General features: G+C 40.9%; 3 protein-coding genes and 1 non-coding gene across 6 annotated transcripts; 3 read left to right on the top strand and 1 right to left on the bottom strand.

Annotated features, from left to right (window-relative positions):
- Nucleotides 1-1,458: 1,458 nt before the first annotated feature.
- Nucleotides 1,459-2,722, top strand: LOC121055978. Its single transcript, XM_040529397.1, has one exon. It carries the CDS (start codon nucleotides 1,496-1,498, stop codon nucleotides 2,318-2,320), a length of 825 nt encoding a protein of 274 aa, XP_040385331.1. The 5' UTR covers nucleotides 1,459-1,495; the 3' UTR covers nucleotides 2,321-2,722.
- Nucleotides 2,723-4,281: 1,559 nt separating this feature from the next.
- On the bottom strand, nucleotides 4,282-4,355 carry TRNAE-UUC. The gene has a single exon. It is a non-coding gene; the product is annotated as a tRNA-Glu (tRNA).
- Nucleotides 4,356-7,639: 3,284 nt separating this feature from the next.
- LOC102713699 (BTB/POZ domain-containing protein At3g50780-like) lies at nucleotides 7,640-11,556 on the top strand. Its single transcript, XM_006664099.3, has 3 exons — nucleotides 7,640-7,971; nucleotides 8,287-8,987; nucleotides 9,339-11,556. The coding sequence occupies exons 2-3, from the start codon at nucleotides 8,346-8,348 to the stop codon at nucleotides 10,236-10,238; spliced, it is 1,542 nt and encodes a 513-aa protein (XP_006664162.2). The 5' UTR covers nucleotides 7,640-7,971; nucleotides 8,287-8,345; the 3' UTR covers nucleotides 10,239-11,556.
- Nucleotides 11,557-14,083: 2,527 nt separating this feature from the next.
- LOC102713970 (protein DA1-related 1-like) lies at nucleotides 14,084-19,723 on the top strand. Of its 3 annotated transcripts, none has more exons than XM_006664100.3 (14): nucleotides 14,084-14,378; nucleotides 14,457-14,515; nucleotides 14,638-14,704; nucleotides 15,773-15,957; nucleotides 16,105-16,192; nucleotides 16,564-16,729; nucleotides 17,113-17,233; nucleotides 17,307-17,390; nucleotides 17,490-17,609; nucleotides 18,135-18,347; nucleotides 18,435-18,494; nucleotides 18,600-18,718; nucleotides 18,868-18,926; nucleotides 19,036-19,723. In XM_006664100.3, the coding sequence occupies exons 4-14, from the start codon at nucleotides 15,856-15,858 to the stop codon at nucleotides 19,368-19,370; spliced, it is 1,467 nt and encodes a 488-aa protein (XP_006664163.1). In that variant the 5' UTR covers nucleotides 14,084-14,378; nucleotides 14,457-14,515; nucleotides 14,638-14,704; nucleotides 15,773-15,855; the 3' UTR covers nucleotides 19,371-19,723. The 3 variants fall into 3 exon arrangements, with proteins under 3 accessions (XP_006664163.1, XP_015698783.1, XP_015698784.1); XM_015843297.2 differs by having other exon boundaries at nucleotides 14,094-14,378; nucleotides 14,457-14,520; nucleotides 19,036-19,551; XM_015843298.2 differs by having other exon boundaries at nucleotides 14,094-14,371; nucleotides 19,036-19,551.
- Nucleotides 19,724-19,917: the final 194 nt, after the last annotated feature.

A 19,917-nucleotide genomic window follows, 5' to 3' on the forward strand; every position in this document is an offset into this window, starting at 1 on the left:
TCAGATTTTATTCAGATTGAAAATGTTCAGGTTTTGGTTACTCTATTTCTGCACTGCAGGTCTGCAAAATTTGGCATGTAAATGTTTGTGAATGTAAAGAATGTATCAACACTGAATCCTTGTCACACTAGCACTATAAACTAACAAAAAAAATTCCTTTTTTCCTGCTTCTAGTTGAAGTAGTTTTTTTCACAACATTCCTTCCTGCCATTGTAAATCTTTGTTTTTCTCGCGGAGTTGAGTTCTGCAACAGCGACAGAAAGGAAAACCACCAATTCAGAAATGCCAACTATTACAACTTGCAAGTCAGGAAAACTGTTCTTCAGAGTAACAAGGATTTCTCTGTCTGTTAACCATGTTATCTTACCAATCCCCAATCAACAATTTCAGCATCATTTTCCCTTATCCATTACAAAATTCCTGCCTGCCTGCACAAGTGATTCTTGCAGCACCCAAATCCCAGGTGACGAGATATTTTTCAGGCTTTTGGAGACATTCCAATCTTATACTCCATAATCAAGAATTTGTGCGCTCTTATCCTTGTGCACACTTGCCATCATCAAGACAAGAAAAAAAAGAAAGAAACACCCAAGGAGGAAAAGCTAAAACTGGGGATTGGAACTTGCTAAGAAGGATTAGCAGTTAAGAGAAGAACCGGAATAATTTGACGTTGGAGGACAGGAGGAGGAACAGATGCCAGCACCAACGCACAGCAAAAAAGGGGAGATGCCCTGTGTGTTTTCAGTGACAAACAGTCGCTGTGGCTGGAAAAATTTGTGGTGGCAGATGAATTTGTCCATAGGCCAAGCTGCAGCTAGCCATATGGAGAGCAGACTGTAGAGTAGTACCAATATCAAGCAAGAAAAGTGTATGAAACTGGTATGAGCTTGTTGAACTAGCTGGTAGATTCCAGAAATTATGTGAGTACTTTTTTTTAAAAAAAATACAGGATTTGATAAAACAGTCCGAAATTCAAACCAAAACATTCCAGTTCAAAGCTGTTATTAAAAACAATAGCTTTTGTTTGCGATATTTCATGGCACAATATTTATTTTCTCCCCTATCACAGAAGGGATTTTATTATCTTTGGCACAACTCATGTCAACATATCATATCACCATTTTGTAATGGTTTGAGTTTGGACAAACATGTAAGCGTGAGAGTTCAACGGCAAAAGCAAAGACACTGCTACTATGATCATTTGAGCCACGGCTAATTAAGCGTAGGAAAAAAAACAAATCAACCAGAATTTTATACTATATTATCAACAGTTTCTTTATAACATGGAAAGTTTATATGAATTAGTTCGATTCCCATTAAATTAATCCAAAATTGCTCATTTCCGAAGAGGTCTACAAGTTTAGAACACCACAAATAGCCAAACATCTAAATCCAAAAAAGAAGTTTGATAGAATTTATTCCATATTCCTACCCCATATATAAAAACCTCTCCTTGGCTAAGTTCTACCACCTCGGAAGCTCGCCGCCGGCGACGATGAGGTACGGCGAGGTGGTGCACTTCAGCCACCCGCAGCACCGGCTGCGGCTGGAGCACGCCGACACGCCGTTCCGGTGCGACGGCTGCCGCGAGGTCGGCATCGGCGCGCGCTTCCGGTGCCCGTTCCCGGGGTGCGACCACGACCTCCACCGCCAGTGCGCGCTCCCGCTGTCCCCGCCGCCGCCGCCGCTCCGCCACCCGTTCTACCCGCGCTGCGCCTTCGTCTTCCTCGCGCGGGCGCCGGGGGCGCCCGGGACGCGGTACTGCAACGCCTGCGGCCGCGACGTCGCCGGGTTCGTGTACCACTGCCGCTCCTGCGGATTCGACCTTCACCCGTGCTGCGCCACGCTGCCGCACGTCCTCGACGCCGGCGGCGGGCGAGGGGGAGGAGGCGCGGCCGCGAGGCTGTACCTGCACCCGAAGGCGGCGACGGCGTGCCACCGGTGCGGGCACCGCGGCCGGAGCTGGACGTACCGGAGCAGCTGCAAGAGCTACAGCCTCCACGTCGCCTGCGTCATGGACATGCTCGTCGAGAGCTGGCACGGCGTCGGCCGCCACAAGGGCGCTGGCGGCGGCGGCGGCAATGTGTACGACGGCGCGACGGTGGCGGGGAGCGGCGGGTACAGGGTGCCGGTGATACGCGGCGCGGCGAAGAGCAGCCACGCGAGCAGGGGAGGGTCGTCGTCGTACTGGGGCAGGAAGAGCAAGGTCAAGCGGTGCTGCGAGATCGCCGGCTTCGCGGCGCAGGTCGTCATCTCAGCGGTGCTCGGCGACCCCACCGCCCTCATCGCCGGCGTCATCGGCTCGCTCATCGCGCGGTGACCTCACCTCACCTCAACTCCGGCGCCGCCGCCGCCGCCGCCGCTGCCCGGCCGCCCGGCGAAAGGAAAAAAAAATGTAAATTACCACGTGTACGCACGCACGTAGCCTACGTGGCAAAATCAACTCGTGCAATAACATAACCCGTGTCCACGTCAGCCGCTGCCGAATCGCTGTCCCCACCAAACTCACCTTCCATTTGAGCTCCACAGTGTTGAATTGTAGGTACCATGCTATTCCATCTGGGCCGAGTGTTAACTGCAAGTACCATGATTTTTTTAAAAAGTTTTTTGCTTTTAATCTCCTTTTAAAATCGTTTTTCATAGTTGATGAGGTAATATTTCTGATTCTATAGAGCACTTCTCATCAACATACACAGTGCTCTACACTGGTTCAAAAGCAATACCCTCGTCTTTTCGCTTTTGTTTGTAATTATAAAAAATAAATAAAATTTTAAACTTAGAGTTGATTTATAGCTTTTCATCACAATTTATTTTTCATTATTTGCTTTTAGATCGCCAAGATTATCTATACGAAAGTTTTATTCATAAATTACTTTTTATTTACAAATATGTTATTAGGTATGAACATGGAAATTTCAGTACAATTGCCTTGGAAATTTCACGTTGCAGCACAGGAGGATCTGTCTTCGCCAATAACTGTACATACATGGCGATCTTCAATTCATGGGTAGTATCTTTGCTCCTTCACATTTGAACCTACAAAACACCATTCCAACAGAATGTAGCCAACTATTGTTTCCTACTGTACCACGTTCGGCAAACATAAACAACGGATTGTAGTGTCGCTAACATAAACATGTTGACTCTGCAACTGAAATCTGTGCTATAGCTACTGAGGCTGAGAACTAGAGCCCAAATTCAGAACTAGAGCTTAAATTGAGAACTAGAGGCAAAACTCGGAAGTGAAGCTAAAATTCAGTACTAGAGCAAAAAATTCAAAACTATACTAACATTCAGAACTAGAGATGAAATTCAGTGCTAGAGCAAAAAAAATTCAGAACTAGAGCTAACAGTCAGTCAGATACTTGAGCTAAAATTCAGTTCTAGGGCGAAAACAGATAATACCCTAAAGTTTCAGTACTATCCAGGTTTTTGGAAAAAATATCAGTTATTTCTCTACTGAACTTTGTGTACCAATCCATCATCAATAGTCTAAGTAGAATTCAGTACTGAAGGTAAATATCATTATTGTACAAATACACTAGAGTTTCATATACTAAACCAACCTTAAATCTGTAATGACTAGCAATAAGGGAGCAGATTCAAAACTGGTTTCAATTAAATTGTGAGGAACAAACTACTGTTAATTTGGCACAATTCAGTACTGGTATCAACTAAAAACTATGAACAGTTCAGACACTTGTAAGAAATCGCTAATGTTCAGAACTTTTTGCCGGGCAACTAATGTTCAGAACCGATGAACTTGAACCAAAAAAAGATCTACTGAACTTCAGAACTCATCGGAAATATCAGTACTGCTACCAATGGCGTCTTCCCCATCCGTCTCCGACGGTCCGGCGTAGAAATAAAATGCAGAGGTACTCAACATCATGAGCATCTCAAATCTCATGAAGTTTCATATCTAACCAAGTTTCAATTTTTTTACAGTAAAAAGTGCAAGTTTCAAAACGAATTTAAAGTGTTCTTGTAGAGTTCAGCCCATTGAAAAAAAAGGGAAAAACTCCGGGTCCGGAGAAGAGAAACAATATAGCAGAGCTGCTCAACAGCATGGGTATCTCATCAGAAGATGGGCTTGTTGGGCATGATATTTCTCTGCGATTCAATCATATACTAAAATTCGAGCGAGTTTTTTCTCAAAGGCGATAATACGAAAATTTGAGCAAGTATCTAACGACATACTGCCGGGATTTGAATTTTTTTTTTCAAAGGTGATACTACGAAAATGAAAATTCGAGCAAGTTTCGAGCCCAAAAAAACGATTTCCATTGCCGGGATTTGAACCCGGGTCGCCTGGGTGAAAGCCAGGTATCCTAACCGGACTAGACGACAATGGATTTGATGCTGCTGTTACACCCTATTTTTACTAGCATTGACTACTACCTATCACTCTTTCGAAGAGCAATACCTGCTAGCTGCTCACTACTTCTGAACAGCTTAACGGTATTTGTGATTTTTTTTTACTTCATAACTACTCCCTCCATTTCAGTTTACAGGGACAAAAATTTTGGGGAAAAATGGTCAGCATACCTTTAACGAATAGTTAAATATTTATGTCCAATGTTATGCTTGAGTTTTCATAAATTTGTCTATGAAAGTAATTTGACATGATGTCTACTTTGTACAGGTATACAACATATTAGAAAGATAATTCATGGTCTTGTATTTTAAAAATCTGCCAAAAATTTATCTGATTTATAATATGGTACAAAGGAAGTAGTATAAAAGAAGAATTTGGAAGCCATTTCATCAATGATATGAAACAAAGTCTGACCCTATCAGAGGATACTGTAAAAAGAATACCTCTCTCAAATTGCCCTAGGTTTACAGGCCATGCTTTGATGCCATGCATTTTCCTCTGAACTGGAATACTCAGCTCGTTGAAACAACCGGATGATCGATCCATCATCATGTTTCCTTGGAAAAATAAATAATCCTACACCCTCAAGGGAGATGTGAAAAGAAGTTGCCCTTTCTCAAGAACAAGAAAAGGTGGAGTATTATCTAAAAAACATCAAGAAAAAGAAAAGGAGATGTGAAAAGAAGCCAAACGCTCCACACGCGTTGATGCGCTTTGATCAGGATCAGGGGCTGTTTGGAGAGTTTTAGATTCTAAGAAGCAACTGCTCGGTAGTCAGCTTCTAAGAATCTGAAAAATCTTTTAAAACCCAGCTTCTCCAGATTCTGGATTTTTAGTTTATTTTTTAGAATCTGTAACTATAGATTAAGTTGTGAACCGTTTAGGACAGTTTCTGATAAAAACAGCTTCTGAAAAAAGCTGCGGGCAGGAGAAACTCCAAACAGGCCCGTAGATCCAACTGGTAGTGGCCGCTCATGTCAGTCACTCCCATGCCCTGCCTTGTGCATGGCCCAGCTTGTAGTAATGTCATCTCAGCTCTCTCACCATGACTCATTGACTACCTTCGTTATCAATGATTATAAATCCGTTTCAGAGTATAAATATTTTTAAGATTTAAATTTTGTATCATAATATAAATGTTTCTGTAGTGATTCTTATGGTTTTAATTATTTTAATACTTCAAGAGCCAATCAATGCTTAAAAAATATAATCAACTTAAAATTCAAAAATTGATCACGTGAGTAACTAAAAATATTTTGATATCTCCCTAATTTATCCTAAATAACCTATAAATGCTTATATTTAGAAAGATTACTACTAAATTTTTGTTTGATACAAATGGTGAATGGAATTGAGTTTATATTAAATAATTAATTATTAGAAATTTGAAAGGTTGGTTTCAAAATGTTCTCTTAGACGTTCTAATGGAAATAGTTTGTAGAGAAATATTACTATTCAGTAGCTTAAGAAGCTTAATCTGTAATCCGAAAACAACAGGAACGTAAATAGTAGTAGCACGAAAGTAGTTACAGCTCACCGACCATCTGTGATCTGGTATTTGATGCAGTACAAGTGAACAACAATACACTGCTCACTCCGTTTCGTAATATAAATTTTTCTAGCATTGTCTAGAATGCTAATAAATCTAGGCATATATATTAATTATATATATTTATTAATAAATAAATTTAGATAAAACTAAAAAGACTTACGATATGAAATGATTCATAAAGGTAATAAATTCTATTGGGCCAAACACAGGGAGGATATGAAGTATGATCCACTCAATGCAGGGGTGGTGTGATGTGTAACCTTACTCCTGGTCTGGTGTTACTCTAACTGTTAAGAGGGACATCGATCTGTTGTTTTGAACCACTAATCCAGACATCCAGTACTGAAGTAGCAATTATACACTTTACTCTTTGCTCTTATGTGGGGCCTCTCATGTGATGTGAAAGCAAACCACACAATTATCAAGCAATTTTCTTTTTCTTTATCAAGCACACAATTTGTTTCTTTTAAAAAATGCCACTCACATCTTTTCCTGTCATCTCCCGTTTCTTTTCACACATGATTGGTTTTGGGGCCTAACAAAAGAGTGCAGTACAGAGCAATCCATGCTGTTTTTATATTCGCATCACAAGAAAGGTGTTTTCTGCACCCGAAATAATCCAGTGTCATTTGGCATTGCCCAACTTCCAAAGAGATTTGTATACTCCTACCTAATCTACTTGTCTGCCAGCAGTACTCATACACAAAACTTCACCATTCTTAGGAAAGTAAGGCCCAATTTAGTTCCCAATTTTTTTTCAAAAACATCACATTAAATCTTTAGGCATCTAAATAAAACATTAAATATACCTAAACACTAAAACTAATTACATAGTTATAGAGGAAATCGTGAGATGAATATTTTGAGCCTAATTAGGACGTGATTTAGCCATAAGTGCTACAGTAACCAATATGTGCTAATGACGGATTAATTAAACTCAAAAGATTCGTCTCGCGGTTTCCAGGCAGAATCTAAAATTCGTTTTGTAATTGGACTACGTTTAATACTTTAAATGTGTGTCTAAATATTTGATGTGATGTTTTTGCAAATTTTTTTTTGCAAATTAAACAAAGCCTAAGACCCCCTTTGATTCAAAGGAAATTTATAGGAAATTTAGAGGATTTTATTTCTATAGGAATTTTTCCCACAAAGCCCTTTGAATCAAAGAAATGAATCTTATAAAATTCTTATGGAATGCCTTTCCCAAACAAATTTCGGAAGAAAGTTAACAAGAGGTAAAATCTCATGGAAAAAATCATTTGAGTCTTTATCTCTCCTCAAATTTCTGTGTTTTTTCTGTGGTCCAATTAAACGGTCATTCCTATGTTTTTCCTGTGTTTTACACTCCTCTGTTTTACACACACATCTGTTTTACCCATATTCCTATCAAAATCCTATGTTTTTCCTGTTACTCTGTAAGGGGCTCTAAACGTGACAACAACTCGGTACAAGAGGAAGAACGGCCATGTTTATTTTACTGATATTATATTTGACACGTTTTTTAACTTCTAGATGGTGTGTTTCATGTATAAATTTTTAAAAATTGTTTCTTTTTTAGTCTTCTTAATCAACTTCAAGTTCTTTATAGTTAATTCAATCACATAGTCAGATAATTATACAATATAAAATTTTCGTCAGAAAACAAGGCCGCCGAAGAAGAATTAAAGAAAGAAAGAAAACATGTGTCGGCCATTGCAGCCATCTGGAACAGTGCATCTACACTTCTACAGTGAGGAGTGAAAATGGGGACGGGTGTTCTTGGCTGCTGCTGCTGCGGCGATGCGAGGACACAAAAACCCACGCTTGCTTGCTCTCTCGGTTAACAAAAAACAGTAAGGACAAGGCATTGGATTCGGGCCAGCAATATATTAGTAGTACCACTCTGCCGCTCTGCTAGGGCAGTGTGCAACCAGAATGTACCCGATGTGGTAGCTAGGATAGGACTAGATGAGAGCCGAAAGCTGGTGAGGTTTTGCGAGCAGTTTATAGTTCATCCGTTCGTTCTTTGCTGCTGCAGTGCTGCTTCTTCCCGGCCAGTCAGGTACTCTTCTTGTGGATTGATTCGTACTGGACTACAGGGATTGTTTTTCTTGGAACTCTTTGTTCGTGTGGGTAATCTGTAGTTTGTGGATTTGAGATGTCATTTTGCGTGTTGGGGAGATGCATTTTTGTTTAGCTGTCGTGTTCTTCTTCCCGATTATTAGTAGAGATTTTTTGTGGATGCGAAAAGGCCGGATTTTTGCTGGTTTTCTTCGCCCAAGAACAGTTCTTTCTCCCAATTTCCCTTCCACGATGGCGTTGAGAGCAATCAGTCCCTTGTGAGCTTTGTGAATCTTGATCTTGCGCGAATTTGCAGGCCAAGAGAGTCTCGAGGTCTCTGAAGAAACGGATGTGAGGTTGGTGGCATCGGAGGAAATGGAGGAATCGAGGCCGAAGAGGGTGGAGCCGGCGCAGGCGGCGAGGATGCGGACCGTGCCGATCGCCGTCACGCCGGAGGGGTTCTGGTGCTGCCCGTCGCCGGCGGCGCTGCACAAGAGCCTCAAGAACCCGCACCACCACAGCAAGCCGCCGCCGCCGCAGCCGCAGCCGCAGCAGCAGCACAAGACCGCATCTGCGCCTCACTCCAGGGCGCCTTCGGTCCAGAACGCGCCGTCCGTGACCGACGAGCCGGTCGCCGGAGACGCTCCCGACGAGCAGCAGCACGCCCAGCCGGCCGCCGCGGCGGCGGCCGCAGAGGAGCACAAGATCTGCGTCGGGTTTGGGCAGCCGGAGACGAGCGACCTGACGGTGATGCTGTACGGCAAGGAAGGGATCGCCGTCAGGATGAGCGTGCACAGGGACGTCCTCTGCCGGAGCAGCGGCTTCTTCGCCGAGAAGCTCGCCGCCGCCTCCGGTGGCGGTGGCGGCCATGGCTCTCCCGCTGTGCCCTCCTGCGTCGAGATCCATGACTGTGACGATGCTGAGATCTATGTGGAGACCGTCGGGCTCATGTACTGCGACGAGGCAAAGCACAAGCTGCTCAAGCAGAATGTCTCGCGTGTTCTTCGCATTATGAAGGTAAAGTTGATGATCTGAATTTCACATTGTAGTGAATTGTGTTTCTGTTTCAGACATTGCACACGATGTTCTTTGCAGTCTTTCTGTGTTAGCATAATTGAACAGTCTCAAAGAAGCATGTGAAGGTAACTGAACAGTTTCAATGTTCAATTATGTGGGAAAATGCAGAAGAACATACACAAAATCTACCTCCATCTGAATATCTGATCCTTGCTTTAGCTATATATATATTATTCTTGTCATATAATAAATTGTACTGTTGGAAATATGAAAGGCAAAATTTATTCTTGTGCAATAATCTTAATAACTCTTTTTGGCATATTGATCATTTTAAATGTGGAATTTTTGCAGGTTGCCGAGTCACTTGGTTTTCACGCATGCGTCAAGTCATGCTTGGATTATTTGGAAGCTGTTCCCTGGGTTGGTGAGGAAGAAGACAATGTTGTGTCGTCAATACGGCATCTTCAGAGCAAGGCTTACGGAGTTAGTCCTCTGCTGAAAAGAGTTACTTCTGACAATCTAAAGTCACCAACCGATACATTGGCTCATATAATGGAGATGGTATTGAAGAGCACCGATGACAGGGCGCGTCGGGAAATGAAATCACTGGTTCTGAATCTTCTAAAAGACAACAGCCATTGCACAGATGGATCATCGGATATCTGTTCAGAATTGTTGTACAGTTCATGCCGAGGTTGCTTAGACAGACTCCGTCTACTGTTTGGAGAAGCATCAGAACCAGATTTTTCGGCTCAACTTACACGCCAAATAACCCTCGAGACAGACAATCTCCTCTGGTTGGTTGAGATATTGGTTAACCAGCGGATTTGCGATGATTTCGTGACTCTATGGGCAAGCCAAAGTGAGATTGCAGAATTACATGGAAAATTACCAGTTGCCTCTCGTCACACTGTTAGCTGTGTCACAGCGAGGCTTTTTGTTGGAATTGGAAGAGGAGAGATGCTTCCATCCAAGAACACTCGTCTTCTTCTCTTGCAAGTCTGGCTGCAAGCACTCATTGATGACTACTCATGGTTACAATGCAGCTGCCGGTCATTTGATAGGAAGCTCGTTGAGGAAGGAATCGGGCAGACAATCCTGACACTTCCATTGGAAGATCAACGGTCGATGCTACTAGCATGGCTTGGGAGGTTCCTGAAGCTAGGGGATAACTGCCCTAATCTGCAGAGGGCATTTGAAGTATGGTGGAGGAGGACTTTTGTCAGGCCTTATGTCAGTCAGGCAAGGTAATGTTTTATAACCAGACAGAAGTTCATCTTGATAAGATAGGGAGGAGTAGTGCTTTTAGCTCATGTAGATTCTTTTGGAGATTGCCTTGGTCAATCTGATGATGGGCATGAGATCTGGCTAGAGTTATCGTGTAAAGTTTGGCATGCGCCAGAGCTTAGCTTGTATGTAAAATCAAATGTTTTTCCTTTGTTTATCATAACAAAAATCTTGATCACTGCTCAGTAATCGTCATGTCAAGCATATATTTGTTTGGAGCAATGATTTGGCTGTGCTACTCTCTCCCTTGATTTTGGAAAGATGTGGTGGATAGTCTTGCAGTTGGATGTTGTTGGGGATGATTAGGGGAAAAGTAAGGAGTTCAATGTACATCAGCTTCAGTGGGTTGGGAGGAAATGGTGTTCTTTTGTCTTGCTGTTAGTGGAAGCTCCACCTTACAGAATAACTTGAAAAGGGAACCAAAAGGTTAGCATTTGGTGACTGCTATCATCTTTTGTCAAGTGTCTCCATGAATGACTCATGATTTATGCCTTGGTCAGATTGTAGCTCAGGGAAGTTGAGGTAAGTAAGAATTCCTGGCATGTTCACAATCTTGTTCATCCAAAAGACCACATGCTACATACCAAATTCACAGCATTATAATGTGGGTTTGGTACTTTGGTGACCTGAGTAGAATCTTCAGTCCCAACATGATGAAGCTTTGCTGTCAAGATGGAATCTGAATCAGTAGAGCAAACAAAACATGTCAGAAGGATGGCGTCAAGCAAAATCTGAATTTTATCATCTTGGTGAAGCTGAAAGGTGAAGCTGAAAAGGGTCTAGACGGTAAACTTCAGATGAGTGATCCCATTGTCGGTAGGATGGATGAGAAAAAAAATGCAGAATTTCACACTATGCGCCGTTTTTACGAAATGTAAACACCTTTTCATTATCTTAAGAAAAAGTTAAGTAATACGACTCCTAAGTTGGTGTCTCCACTAAGTTTCTACCTAACATGAGCTGTCCACATGATGTCTTAGAGTTAAGATTCTGGCAAACATAATTTCTTGGATGTGCCTTCAACTAAATATCTCATGAGCTCATAGCAATTTAGATTACTTGGGCTGTGGACTGTGGTTTGGAAGAGGAAATGTTATTTTTTAAAATTGAATATGCTATTTATACTGCAATTTCATGTTCTTAATTAGCAGTAATTCTCTCTGCTCACACAAATGTTTGTGAAAACATTATGCAACTTGACATGTGTAATGGACTCACACTACATGTGACTCTTCCAATTGCAACTTATGTTCATGGTTTCATCTGCATGTTGCTGTTACTGTACTTTACTCTTACTATAATATATGAAAGTGTGCAGCTACTTGTTTAATTAATTTAAACCTTGTACAAGCACGTACGGGGAATCCGATGATGGAACTTATATGATTGGATCGGCTTTACATCTTTGAGTTTGTATTGTGGTCAAGGAGAAGCTATATTTTATTGTTTCATCACTCACTCAATCAAATTCTTTCATAATAAAAAATAGATATGACCATAAAAATAATATTTTGTAAGGTACTGAACATATTCGTTCTTTGTTGAAAATTTGATTAAATACAATCCTGGAAAACGATCAAATGTGGAGCACACTCAAAAAATCAAATTAGAAGCAATTTTCTCAAACTCTATACATGTGGAAAGTGTAATGGCTGACTAATTTGTTTTCTCTGTTTCCTGTAAATAGGATTTGTGCTAATTAGATAACATCCAACATGTTTAGTAATATACAACATTACAAATGTACTCCTTTCAGTCATATCGATTTTTATGCCAAGGTCCAGTTAAAATTTAAAGTTTTAATAATTAGTAACATCTCGAATGCTAAAATTTAAAATAGAGAAAGTATATTTGCGTATAAAATTACTACAACAATCATAAACATTTTACATGTTATGAACTTATTATAATATAACATTAGCTAATAAAAATTTAAAATTTAAACTGGATCTTTGTTTACATGTACGAAATTTTGACCCAAGGGAGTAGTTAAAATTAATAGTACTAAAAGTAATAATATATCAACCTAAAATTACTCAAACTGAATGTGTGTCTATTGATTGACGCTACTCCCTTTTTTTTTTCCTAAAAACAAAGAGAAAACATTGCAAAAAGAAGAGCCCCAAATATTAGCTTGGTTTGAGATCCCCCTATAAGATGATTGCTATAAATTCACCTCTCCTGATTCTTCTTGATTTGAGATTATCTCATATTATCGATGTTTGTACATTCTCGTAGCCCGTTTTGCACATGCTATATGGTTTACCACGCCTCCTAGTTGTCATGGGTTCAAAACTTTTTATATCAGTTAAGTCTACCCTTGTCAAAGTGAGTGGCATAATCTATTAAGTTGCTATCACTGTAATTTAAACACATTTTCATCCTTATATATACGGTGTTATACCAAACTTATCATCTCCCCCCACCTTAAATCTACTTAGGAAACCAACCGCTGTCGAACTCCAAAAGACAAACACAACAACTCATCTTTCGGTGATTTCGACTAGATACGGTTGGCATGAAGAGTGCCGATAGCTCATCTTGACATATTTGTATGCGTATAATCCATGTGAAGCTTTAGGCCACGAGAACTTATGTGCAAAAAAATTAATAAGAACAACCTGAAACCGAGACGAATAATAAGAGGTTGTATTTCCAATATCATTGTATGGAGGAACCCGGAGTGACATTTGTTTTTCAGAACGATTATATTACGGAATACCATTAAGACAAGATACTCATATGCTATAAGATTTGGTATCATCGGCAACTACGCGACAAGAGCAGCATGGAGGACACACGTGGAGATCGGCACCGGCGAGGAGCTTAGAGGAGCGGCGCCGGAGCAGCGCGGCGCAGGTGCACGGGGAAGGCAACACCGGCGGCACAAGGCGGACAGAGCGATAGTAAAAGAGCACGTGACGCCGACAACTCACTAACTTCTCTCGCTCGGATGGTCATCCATTATGGAGTCTTTGGGTTTGTTTTTTTTCTTTCAATTTATAGAAAAAACAGACAAAAGAAAACTCTTGCAAGGGCATCCACACTGTATAAAAAAACTAGGTAGTAAGCATTTAGTATGTTCCTACTACTCGGTAATAAGCATTGTGAAGATAGGAAATACCAGGTCACAGGCTTACGACCGGAAGTAAGCAAATAAAGAATCTTAGTTTTATTGTGCTTCTGACAAGAACAGGATGTCATAGAGACTGCTATTGATGTTTCTTTTTAAACGGATCTCACGCTAATACCCCAGACATGCTTATACGTTGTACGGCCGATCAAATGTTAATGCCTCCTGCTGCTGGATCCACGCTAATACCAAATGTGATAAACAAACAGGATGCCCTGAGAAATTATCACTAGCCAATCAACAGTCCACTAACTTCTCCCGTTCGCATGGTCATCCATTATGGAGTGCTTGGGTTTGTTTTTTTTCCAATCGGTTTATAAAAAGGAAAAATTGGAAACAAAAGAAAACTCTCTTAAGAAACTATCACTAGCCAATCAACTCGCGACGCGAGTCCGCGCGACGTCCTGTCTTTTTCCCTCCCATTACCATCCGCTTCGCCCGCGAGGCGTTCGACGGAATGCGCCCCGGCCGAGCGCGCGCGGCGGCGCGCCCCGCCCCCGCCCATGTGGGCATGCCCCTCCCGCGCCGCCCTCCGCGGTACGTCAGCGCGCCACCTGCGCGGGCGGGCACGAGGTGTACGTCACCTTTCTTTCACTTGTTTGACCCTAGCAAGTCCTCCGCCTCCCCCCGCTTCCCTTCCCGTCCATGTCACGCTTCCTTCACCTTCCCTTGTCCTCTTTCCCCTCCCCCCTGGATTCCTACCTGTTGCCTCTCGCCGGCTCCGGGGGGTCTCTCTCGCGTCCCCGTCTCACCCCTTCTCGCTGCTTTTTTTTTTCTTCCCTTTCTTTATCCTGTGGGCGGCGTTCTTGGGCGGGGAGAGATCAAGAACCTGAGCTGTCCGCGGCCGGTGGTTCGCCTGTCCCGAGCTCGATTAGTTAGTTACCCTCTGCCTCGGTTCTTGGTGCGTGGTCAATCGGGGCTACAGAATTCGAGTTTCTTGTGGGAGTTTCAGGGTCACTACGAGGTGAAAGGTTCGTTTGAATGGTAAAGTTGGTGTTTTGGGGTTGTCTTGGAGTTGGGTTTGCTGAATTGGTTGTGTTTGATCACAGCGTATTGAGCGGAAGGCGATCGGCGGTGAACTGAATTCCTAGTTTGTTGCAGTCTCAAGGTGTGGTATGATTGCTTCTTGATTTGTGAGATGCTACAGTTCGAATTGTTCCTTTTCAGTTCAGGCTTCACAAGGTTTCCAGTTGTACTGTGCTAATCTGCTTTGCTTCCATTGGGATACAGCTTTGGTTTTCTGAAGTACTGGAAACGTCCTCGATTGGCGAAAAGCTGATGAAAATTTTGTTTTCTGGTAAGTTGAGGAACTAAAAGCTCTCCCTCTTTTGTCATCGCGCCATGCCTTTTGCCACTGAAAGAAAATATGAGTCACTCCTGAATAGCAATCGTGCCTTAATTTGATTATTGCATGCCAGTAATCCTTATTCATGTGCTTTTATCTCAATGCGTGTTTCTTGGTTGCTCTTAAATGCCCTCTTGGTGTGAGGAGGATGGTCGCAGGAATTTTTTCTTCATCGAATATTTTATTTCCTCTTGTTAAGTGCTTGGTGATTAGAGATATTGGGTTGTTAGTTACCTAACGTGGTTGTAGCATAACATGGGTTCGCCAACTTGGCCTCAGTTGTTGTCAGGAAGTGCGACCAGTTGTGTTAGCAGAACTGCACCAGAGTTTTTCTGAGCGAAAAGTTCTTGTAGCTTGTATGATTCCATGCATGCCAAATGTTACTGATATAGCCGTATAGGGTTGATTCGTTGCATTGAGTTCGTTGTTCTTTCTTTTGCATCCTTCTTTGAATTCATATTGAGGACTGAGGAGTCAGGTTATAGGGGCATGCAATTGGACAAAAGGTGTGGCCACTGATCACCTCTGTTTCATGTTGATTGCATACTTATACAGAAACTCCAACCTCGTTTTGTTGAACTTGAGATATGCCATGCATTCTTAGACTAATAGTTTCGTCCAATGCAGGTTTCTAACTGATGCACATTATTTTCTAAAAGGTCTTATTCTATTGTGTCTTTGGTATTCTGATTAGTAACATGTTGATAATTAACCCTCCAAAAAGAATAATATGTTGATAATATGATTGGATTGTAAAGGAAAATCTGCATATCATGTTTGCAATATGCATGTTAGGACTACTTTGAGTTTGAGGTATTTAATATGTTAAACAAAACATGCAGAAGCACTATACGGATTTGTCATCACAAGCACCACTTGGTTTATAGATTGTAACTTCGTACCATTGTAAAAAATACGTATCTTTTATACTGGCATCAGTAAATGGCTCAGATAAATCATCTATGATTGCATAAACTTCTACAAGTTTCATTTTTCAATTTACTCTGTTCTCTGCTGCAGGCTAAAAAAAAAAATACTTGACGTGCGGGGGGGTAAGACGGCCCAGGCTAAAGAAAATTTGATACTCAGATAACCCCAAGGTCATGGGTTGGTTAAATAAAATATTCAAAGGTTCAGTAAATAGAGTTTCAAGGGGGCATTATGATGGAAACTGGCATGAAGGTCATCCATCAGATAACATTGGAGTTAGTTTCTTGCCTTTTATGTCGATATCTGCACTTCTAAGTTTATCTAAAGAAAATTGTTGTTATAAGTGATTAGCCTTGATCTGTAGAATGCATATTCTGGAGATATAAGAATGGTCACTCAGTTTTGCATCCTGATTATTGTAGGGGGCATATGATGAAAGTGATAATGAAGATATTGATCGTGCTATTGCATTATCTTTGTCAGAAGAACAAAATAAGGGAAAAGCTGTTGGTTAGTACTATCCTGACAATTTTTATCATCTTATCTACTTCCTCTATTCCAAAATATAATCACTTCTGTAGTTTTTCTTGAGGATTAAGGAGAGGGGTGAAATAAAATGAGGGATGGTTGTGATTGGTTAAGATAAGGAAGTAGGTGGAGAACTTAAATGTGAGATGGTTTGGTAGAGAAGTTGCCACTATATTCTACTATTCTAGGACAAATTTTGAATACTAGAAGTTGCTATATTTTTGGATGGAATAGTTGTTTATATATTGTTATCTATCTCCTTGAGAGCAAGGACTGTGGAAAAGAAAATGATCTAATACAAACAGATTAAAAGTTTGTTTTTTCTACCACTTCCATTTTTTGTTTCAATGTAGATATTGATTATAGTTTGGAGGAAGATGAACAACTTGCACGAGCTCTCCAGGAGAGCCTTAATGCTGACTCTCCTCCACGTCAGAATATTCCTGTTGAGAATGTTCCAACAGAGCGTGTTCCCTCAAGAGAGCCACCTCAGATTCCATTCCACTCAGCTGGATACAGGTGCCTATGAATGCTATGTTTATTATGTTTCATGTTTCTTATTTACAGTGTTGGATTAACATAATCCCACACTGTCAAAAAAGCTAATTCTCAGCAAAGTGACAAGGCTTTAAATACCTCTTAATTACAATATTTTTAATTTCTTTTTCTCAGCATGTTCTTCTACTCGAGAAATACTATGCATGTTGTTGTGCTGATGCATGTGCATAAAGAGGATTAGTACTCCGTAGCATCTTGTACCTGCCATGGAGTCATGGGATGATTTGCTCCACATTTCCAATGCAATCATGCAAATATCTTGTTTATTTGTTAGTCTTGAATTAGTAATGACATCATAAAGTCATGTGTCTTTTTTTAAGAAAAAATATTTCTGATTTTTGTAGAACTTGTGCTGGATGCAAAAACCCAATTGGTCATGGACGTTTTCTTAGTTGTATGGATTCAGTTTGGCATCCTCAGTGCTTCAGGTGTTTTGCTTGCAACAAGCCCATATCTGAGTTTGAGGTATAACAGCCTAGCATATTACCACTAACTGTCCTTCGATCAGATAAAATGATTGATACTTCTTTTATTTCAGTTTGCTATGCATGAAGATCAGCCATACCACAAATCATGTTACAAAGAATTTTTTCATCCAAAATGCGATGTCTGCAAGAACTTTGTAAGTGAATTCATTCCATGCTTTTGATGTGCATGAATATATTAGTTGAGTTACATTCTTGTTCTGCCTTGAATTGTGACTGTTGCATTTCTTACACAGATTCCAACAAACAAGAATGGGCTGATCGAATATCGAGCACATCCATTCTGGATGCAAAAGTACTGTCCTTCCCACGAAGATGATGGCACTCCTAGGTGTTGCAGTTGTGAAAGAATGGAGGTAAATACAGGGATTTTGATCCTCAATGTGACCAGTTTGCCAGCTTGGTTGTCTCTTGTGCCTGGAAAGAAACCAGTCAGTTTCGAATTTTGACTACTATTTGGAAAACAAAGATTTAAGTTTGTCTGGAATCTGTGTATTCATTTAATCACCAGTTTAAATAGACACAGATAGTTCTATAAATGGAGTTACCATATTCTCATGCTTATTTCAGTTCCCATGCTACTAGGCTCTTGAAAAGCTGGTTCAGTGTAGGGTTCAACAGAAGCTTTTCTAACATTCTGAAAACAAGCAACTTCTGAACTTCTGTGTCAATATCTGGCTCAGCACAGGAACCAGCTGAAGCTTTTCTAACAGTCAACAGCTAGCAATTAACTCATGTGTCAATAGAGGTTCTTTTTACTTTTCTCTAGTGATTATTATGTGCTTAACCATGTGACATTTATATACCTACGAGTTGCAGTGGAAATTTGTGGATTAACTAAAGTAGTAAATTCATTCCTTTTGTCCTCCTGAAATTTTCAGCCGATGGACGTCAAATACATCACGTTAGATGATGGGAGGAAACTCTGCTTGGAATGTCTCAACTCTTCAATAATGGATACACCAGAGTGCCAACACCTTTATATGGACATTCAGGAATTTTTTGAAGGTTTGAACATGAAAGTAGAGCAACAAGTTCCAATACTGTTGGTTGAGAGACAGGCTCTGAACGAAGCTTTGGAAGCTGAGAAAAATGTAAGTGGTATGAGAGTCTTGTTGTGTTGTGTGCAGAATACTTGGTATATATTGAGTTTACGAGCTTTTCTATTTCTGTCATTTCAGGGGCATCATCTTCCTGAAACCAGGGGACTGTGTCTTTCTGAAGAGCAAATTGTCAGAACGGTGAGTTTCAATACTGTCATGCTACTGCATAAATTTGATGTGACTGACAGATACAAAATTTACAATTTGCATGTGATGAAATGATGAATAATGTAATGCATCCAGATCTTAAGAAGACCAATAATCGGACCAGGAAACAGAATTTTAGATATGATCACAGCACCATATAAGCTGGAAAGACGGTGTGAAGTGACTGCGATCCTGATATTATATGGATTGCCAAGGTAAACTGTATAGGTTTTAGTTTTTCCCTTTAGTATTGACCAAAGTTTTTCTTGGGCTCTTTCACAATCAACTTATGTTACATCAAAGCTTTAGAAAAAATTGAACATACCACTAATTACTTTTCTTATAATGTGCTTTTGTCATGCAGACTACAAACCGGCTCGATTCTTGCCCATGAAATGATGCATGCGTATCTACGTCTGAAAGGTAGATTTGGTTCTGCTCATTGTTGGCATAATGTGCACCTCCATTACATAATGCCATCATGCTTTCTTCCTTTCCAATCAGTGTTGGTAACATCCCTTTTGTTTTCTAGGATTTCGGTCTCTTAGCCCCCAGGTTGAAGAAGGCATATGTCAAGTTCTCTCCCACATGTGGCTGGAGTCAGAGATCATCTTTGGTTCTAGTGCCAGCATGTCAGCCACCTCCGTGGCGTCGTCGTCGTCGTCGTCTTCGACGCCTACCTCATCAAAGAAGGGCGCAAAGACTGAGTTCGAGAAGAAGCTGGGAGCATTCATCAAGCATCAGATCGAAACGGATTCGTCTGAGGCGTATGGAGACGGTTTTCGAGCAGCCAATCGGGCCGTCGAGAGCTACGGCCTGAGAAGCACCCTTAATCATATTAAGATCACAGGATCTTTCCCATATTGATCATTCATTCATTCCTCAGTTGCTAGGATGGATGCATATTTTTTAGACTATTTGGAGCTAAATATAGTACCCCATGATATAGCATTAATCTGCGGTGAATTGAGAAAACAAAGAGGATTGAGTGGTACAGAAATTGCACTGCTGCTTTTTTATTGGTGCCTTTGAAATAATACATGTAAGTTTTCCAGGTTTCAGAAAAAATACATGCAAGTCTTTCTATAGAGAGGTTTTGTCGTTTTCTTTTTCTCACAGTGAACATATCCTTCAAAAAACAAGCCATCAGTGGATATTTGTAATACCTTTGTATCTTAAGTTGTTCAAGTGTTTTCATTTTAATTTTTGAAGGAATGAAATTGCAAGTTTCAAGTCACATTTTCAGATGCACAACATTGTATCAAATAGTGGAACGATAATAAATAAGGTCCACCTAGAGAACATGATAAATTATAAACTAGATAATATCGGTTAGTATCATTTGGTACTAGATGATATCCAACAGTATCAGCATAGTGGAGATCGGCATCAACGCACGAAGCAGCATCGGAGC

Source organism: Oryza brachyantha, chromosome 12, assembly GCF_000231095.2.
Source record: "Oryza brachyantha chromosome 12, ObraRS2, whole genome shotgun sequence".
Classification (NCBI taxonomy): domain Eukaryota; kingdom Viridiplantae; phylum Streptophyta; class Magnoliopsida; order Poales; family Poaceae; genus Oryza; species Oryza brachyantha.

What these genes read in the sequence shown, in the direction of transcription:
- LOC102713699 (XM_006664099.3), top strand. Translation starts at nt 8,346, where the DNA reads ATGGAGGAATCGAGGCCGAAGAGGGTGGAGCCGGCGCAGGCGGCGAGG. An exon ending in GTGTTCTTCGCATTATGAAG is followed by an intron (nt 8,988 to 9,338) that starts GTAAAGTTGATG and finishes GAATTTTTGCAG; the next exon opens with GTTGCCGAGTCACTTGGTTT.
- LOC102713970 (XM_006664100.3), top strand. Translation starts at nt 15,856, where the DNA reads ATGGGTTGGTTAAATAAAATATTCAAAGGTTCAGTAAATAGAGTTTCA. An exon ending in AAATAAGGGAAAAGCTGTTG is followed by an intron (nt 16,193 to 16,563) that starts GTTAGTACTATC and finishes GTTTCAATGTAG; the next exon opens with ATATTGATTATAGTTTGGAG. An exon ending in TGCGTATCTACGTCTGAAAG is followed by an intron (nt 18,927 to 19,035) that starts GTAGATTTGGTT and finishes TTTGTTTTCTAG; the next exon opens with GATTTCGGTCTCTTAGCCCC.
- LOC121055978 (XM_040529397.1), top strand. Translation starts at nt 1,496, where the DNA reads ATGAGGTACGGCGAGGTGGTGCACTTCAGCCACCCGCAGCACCGGCTG.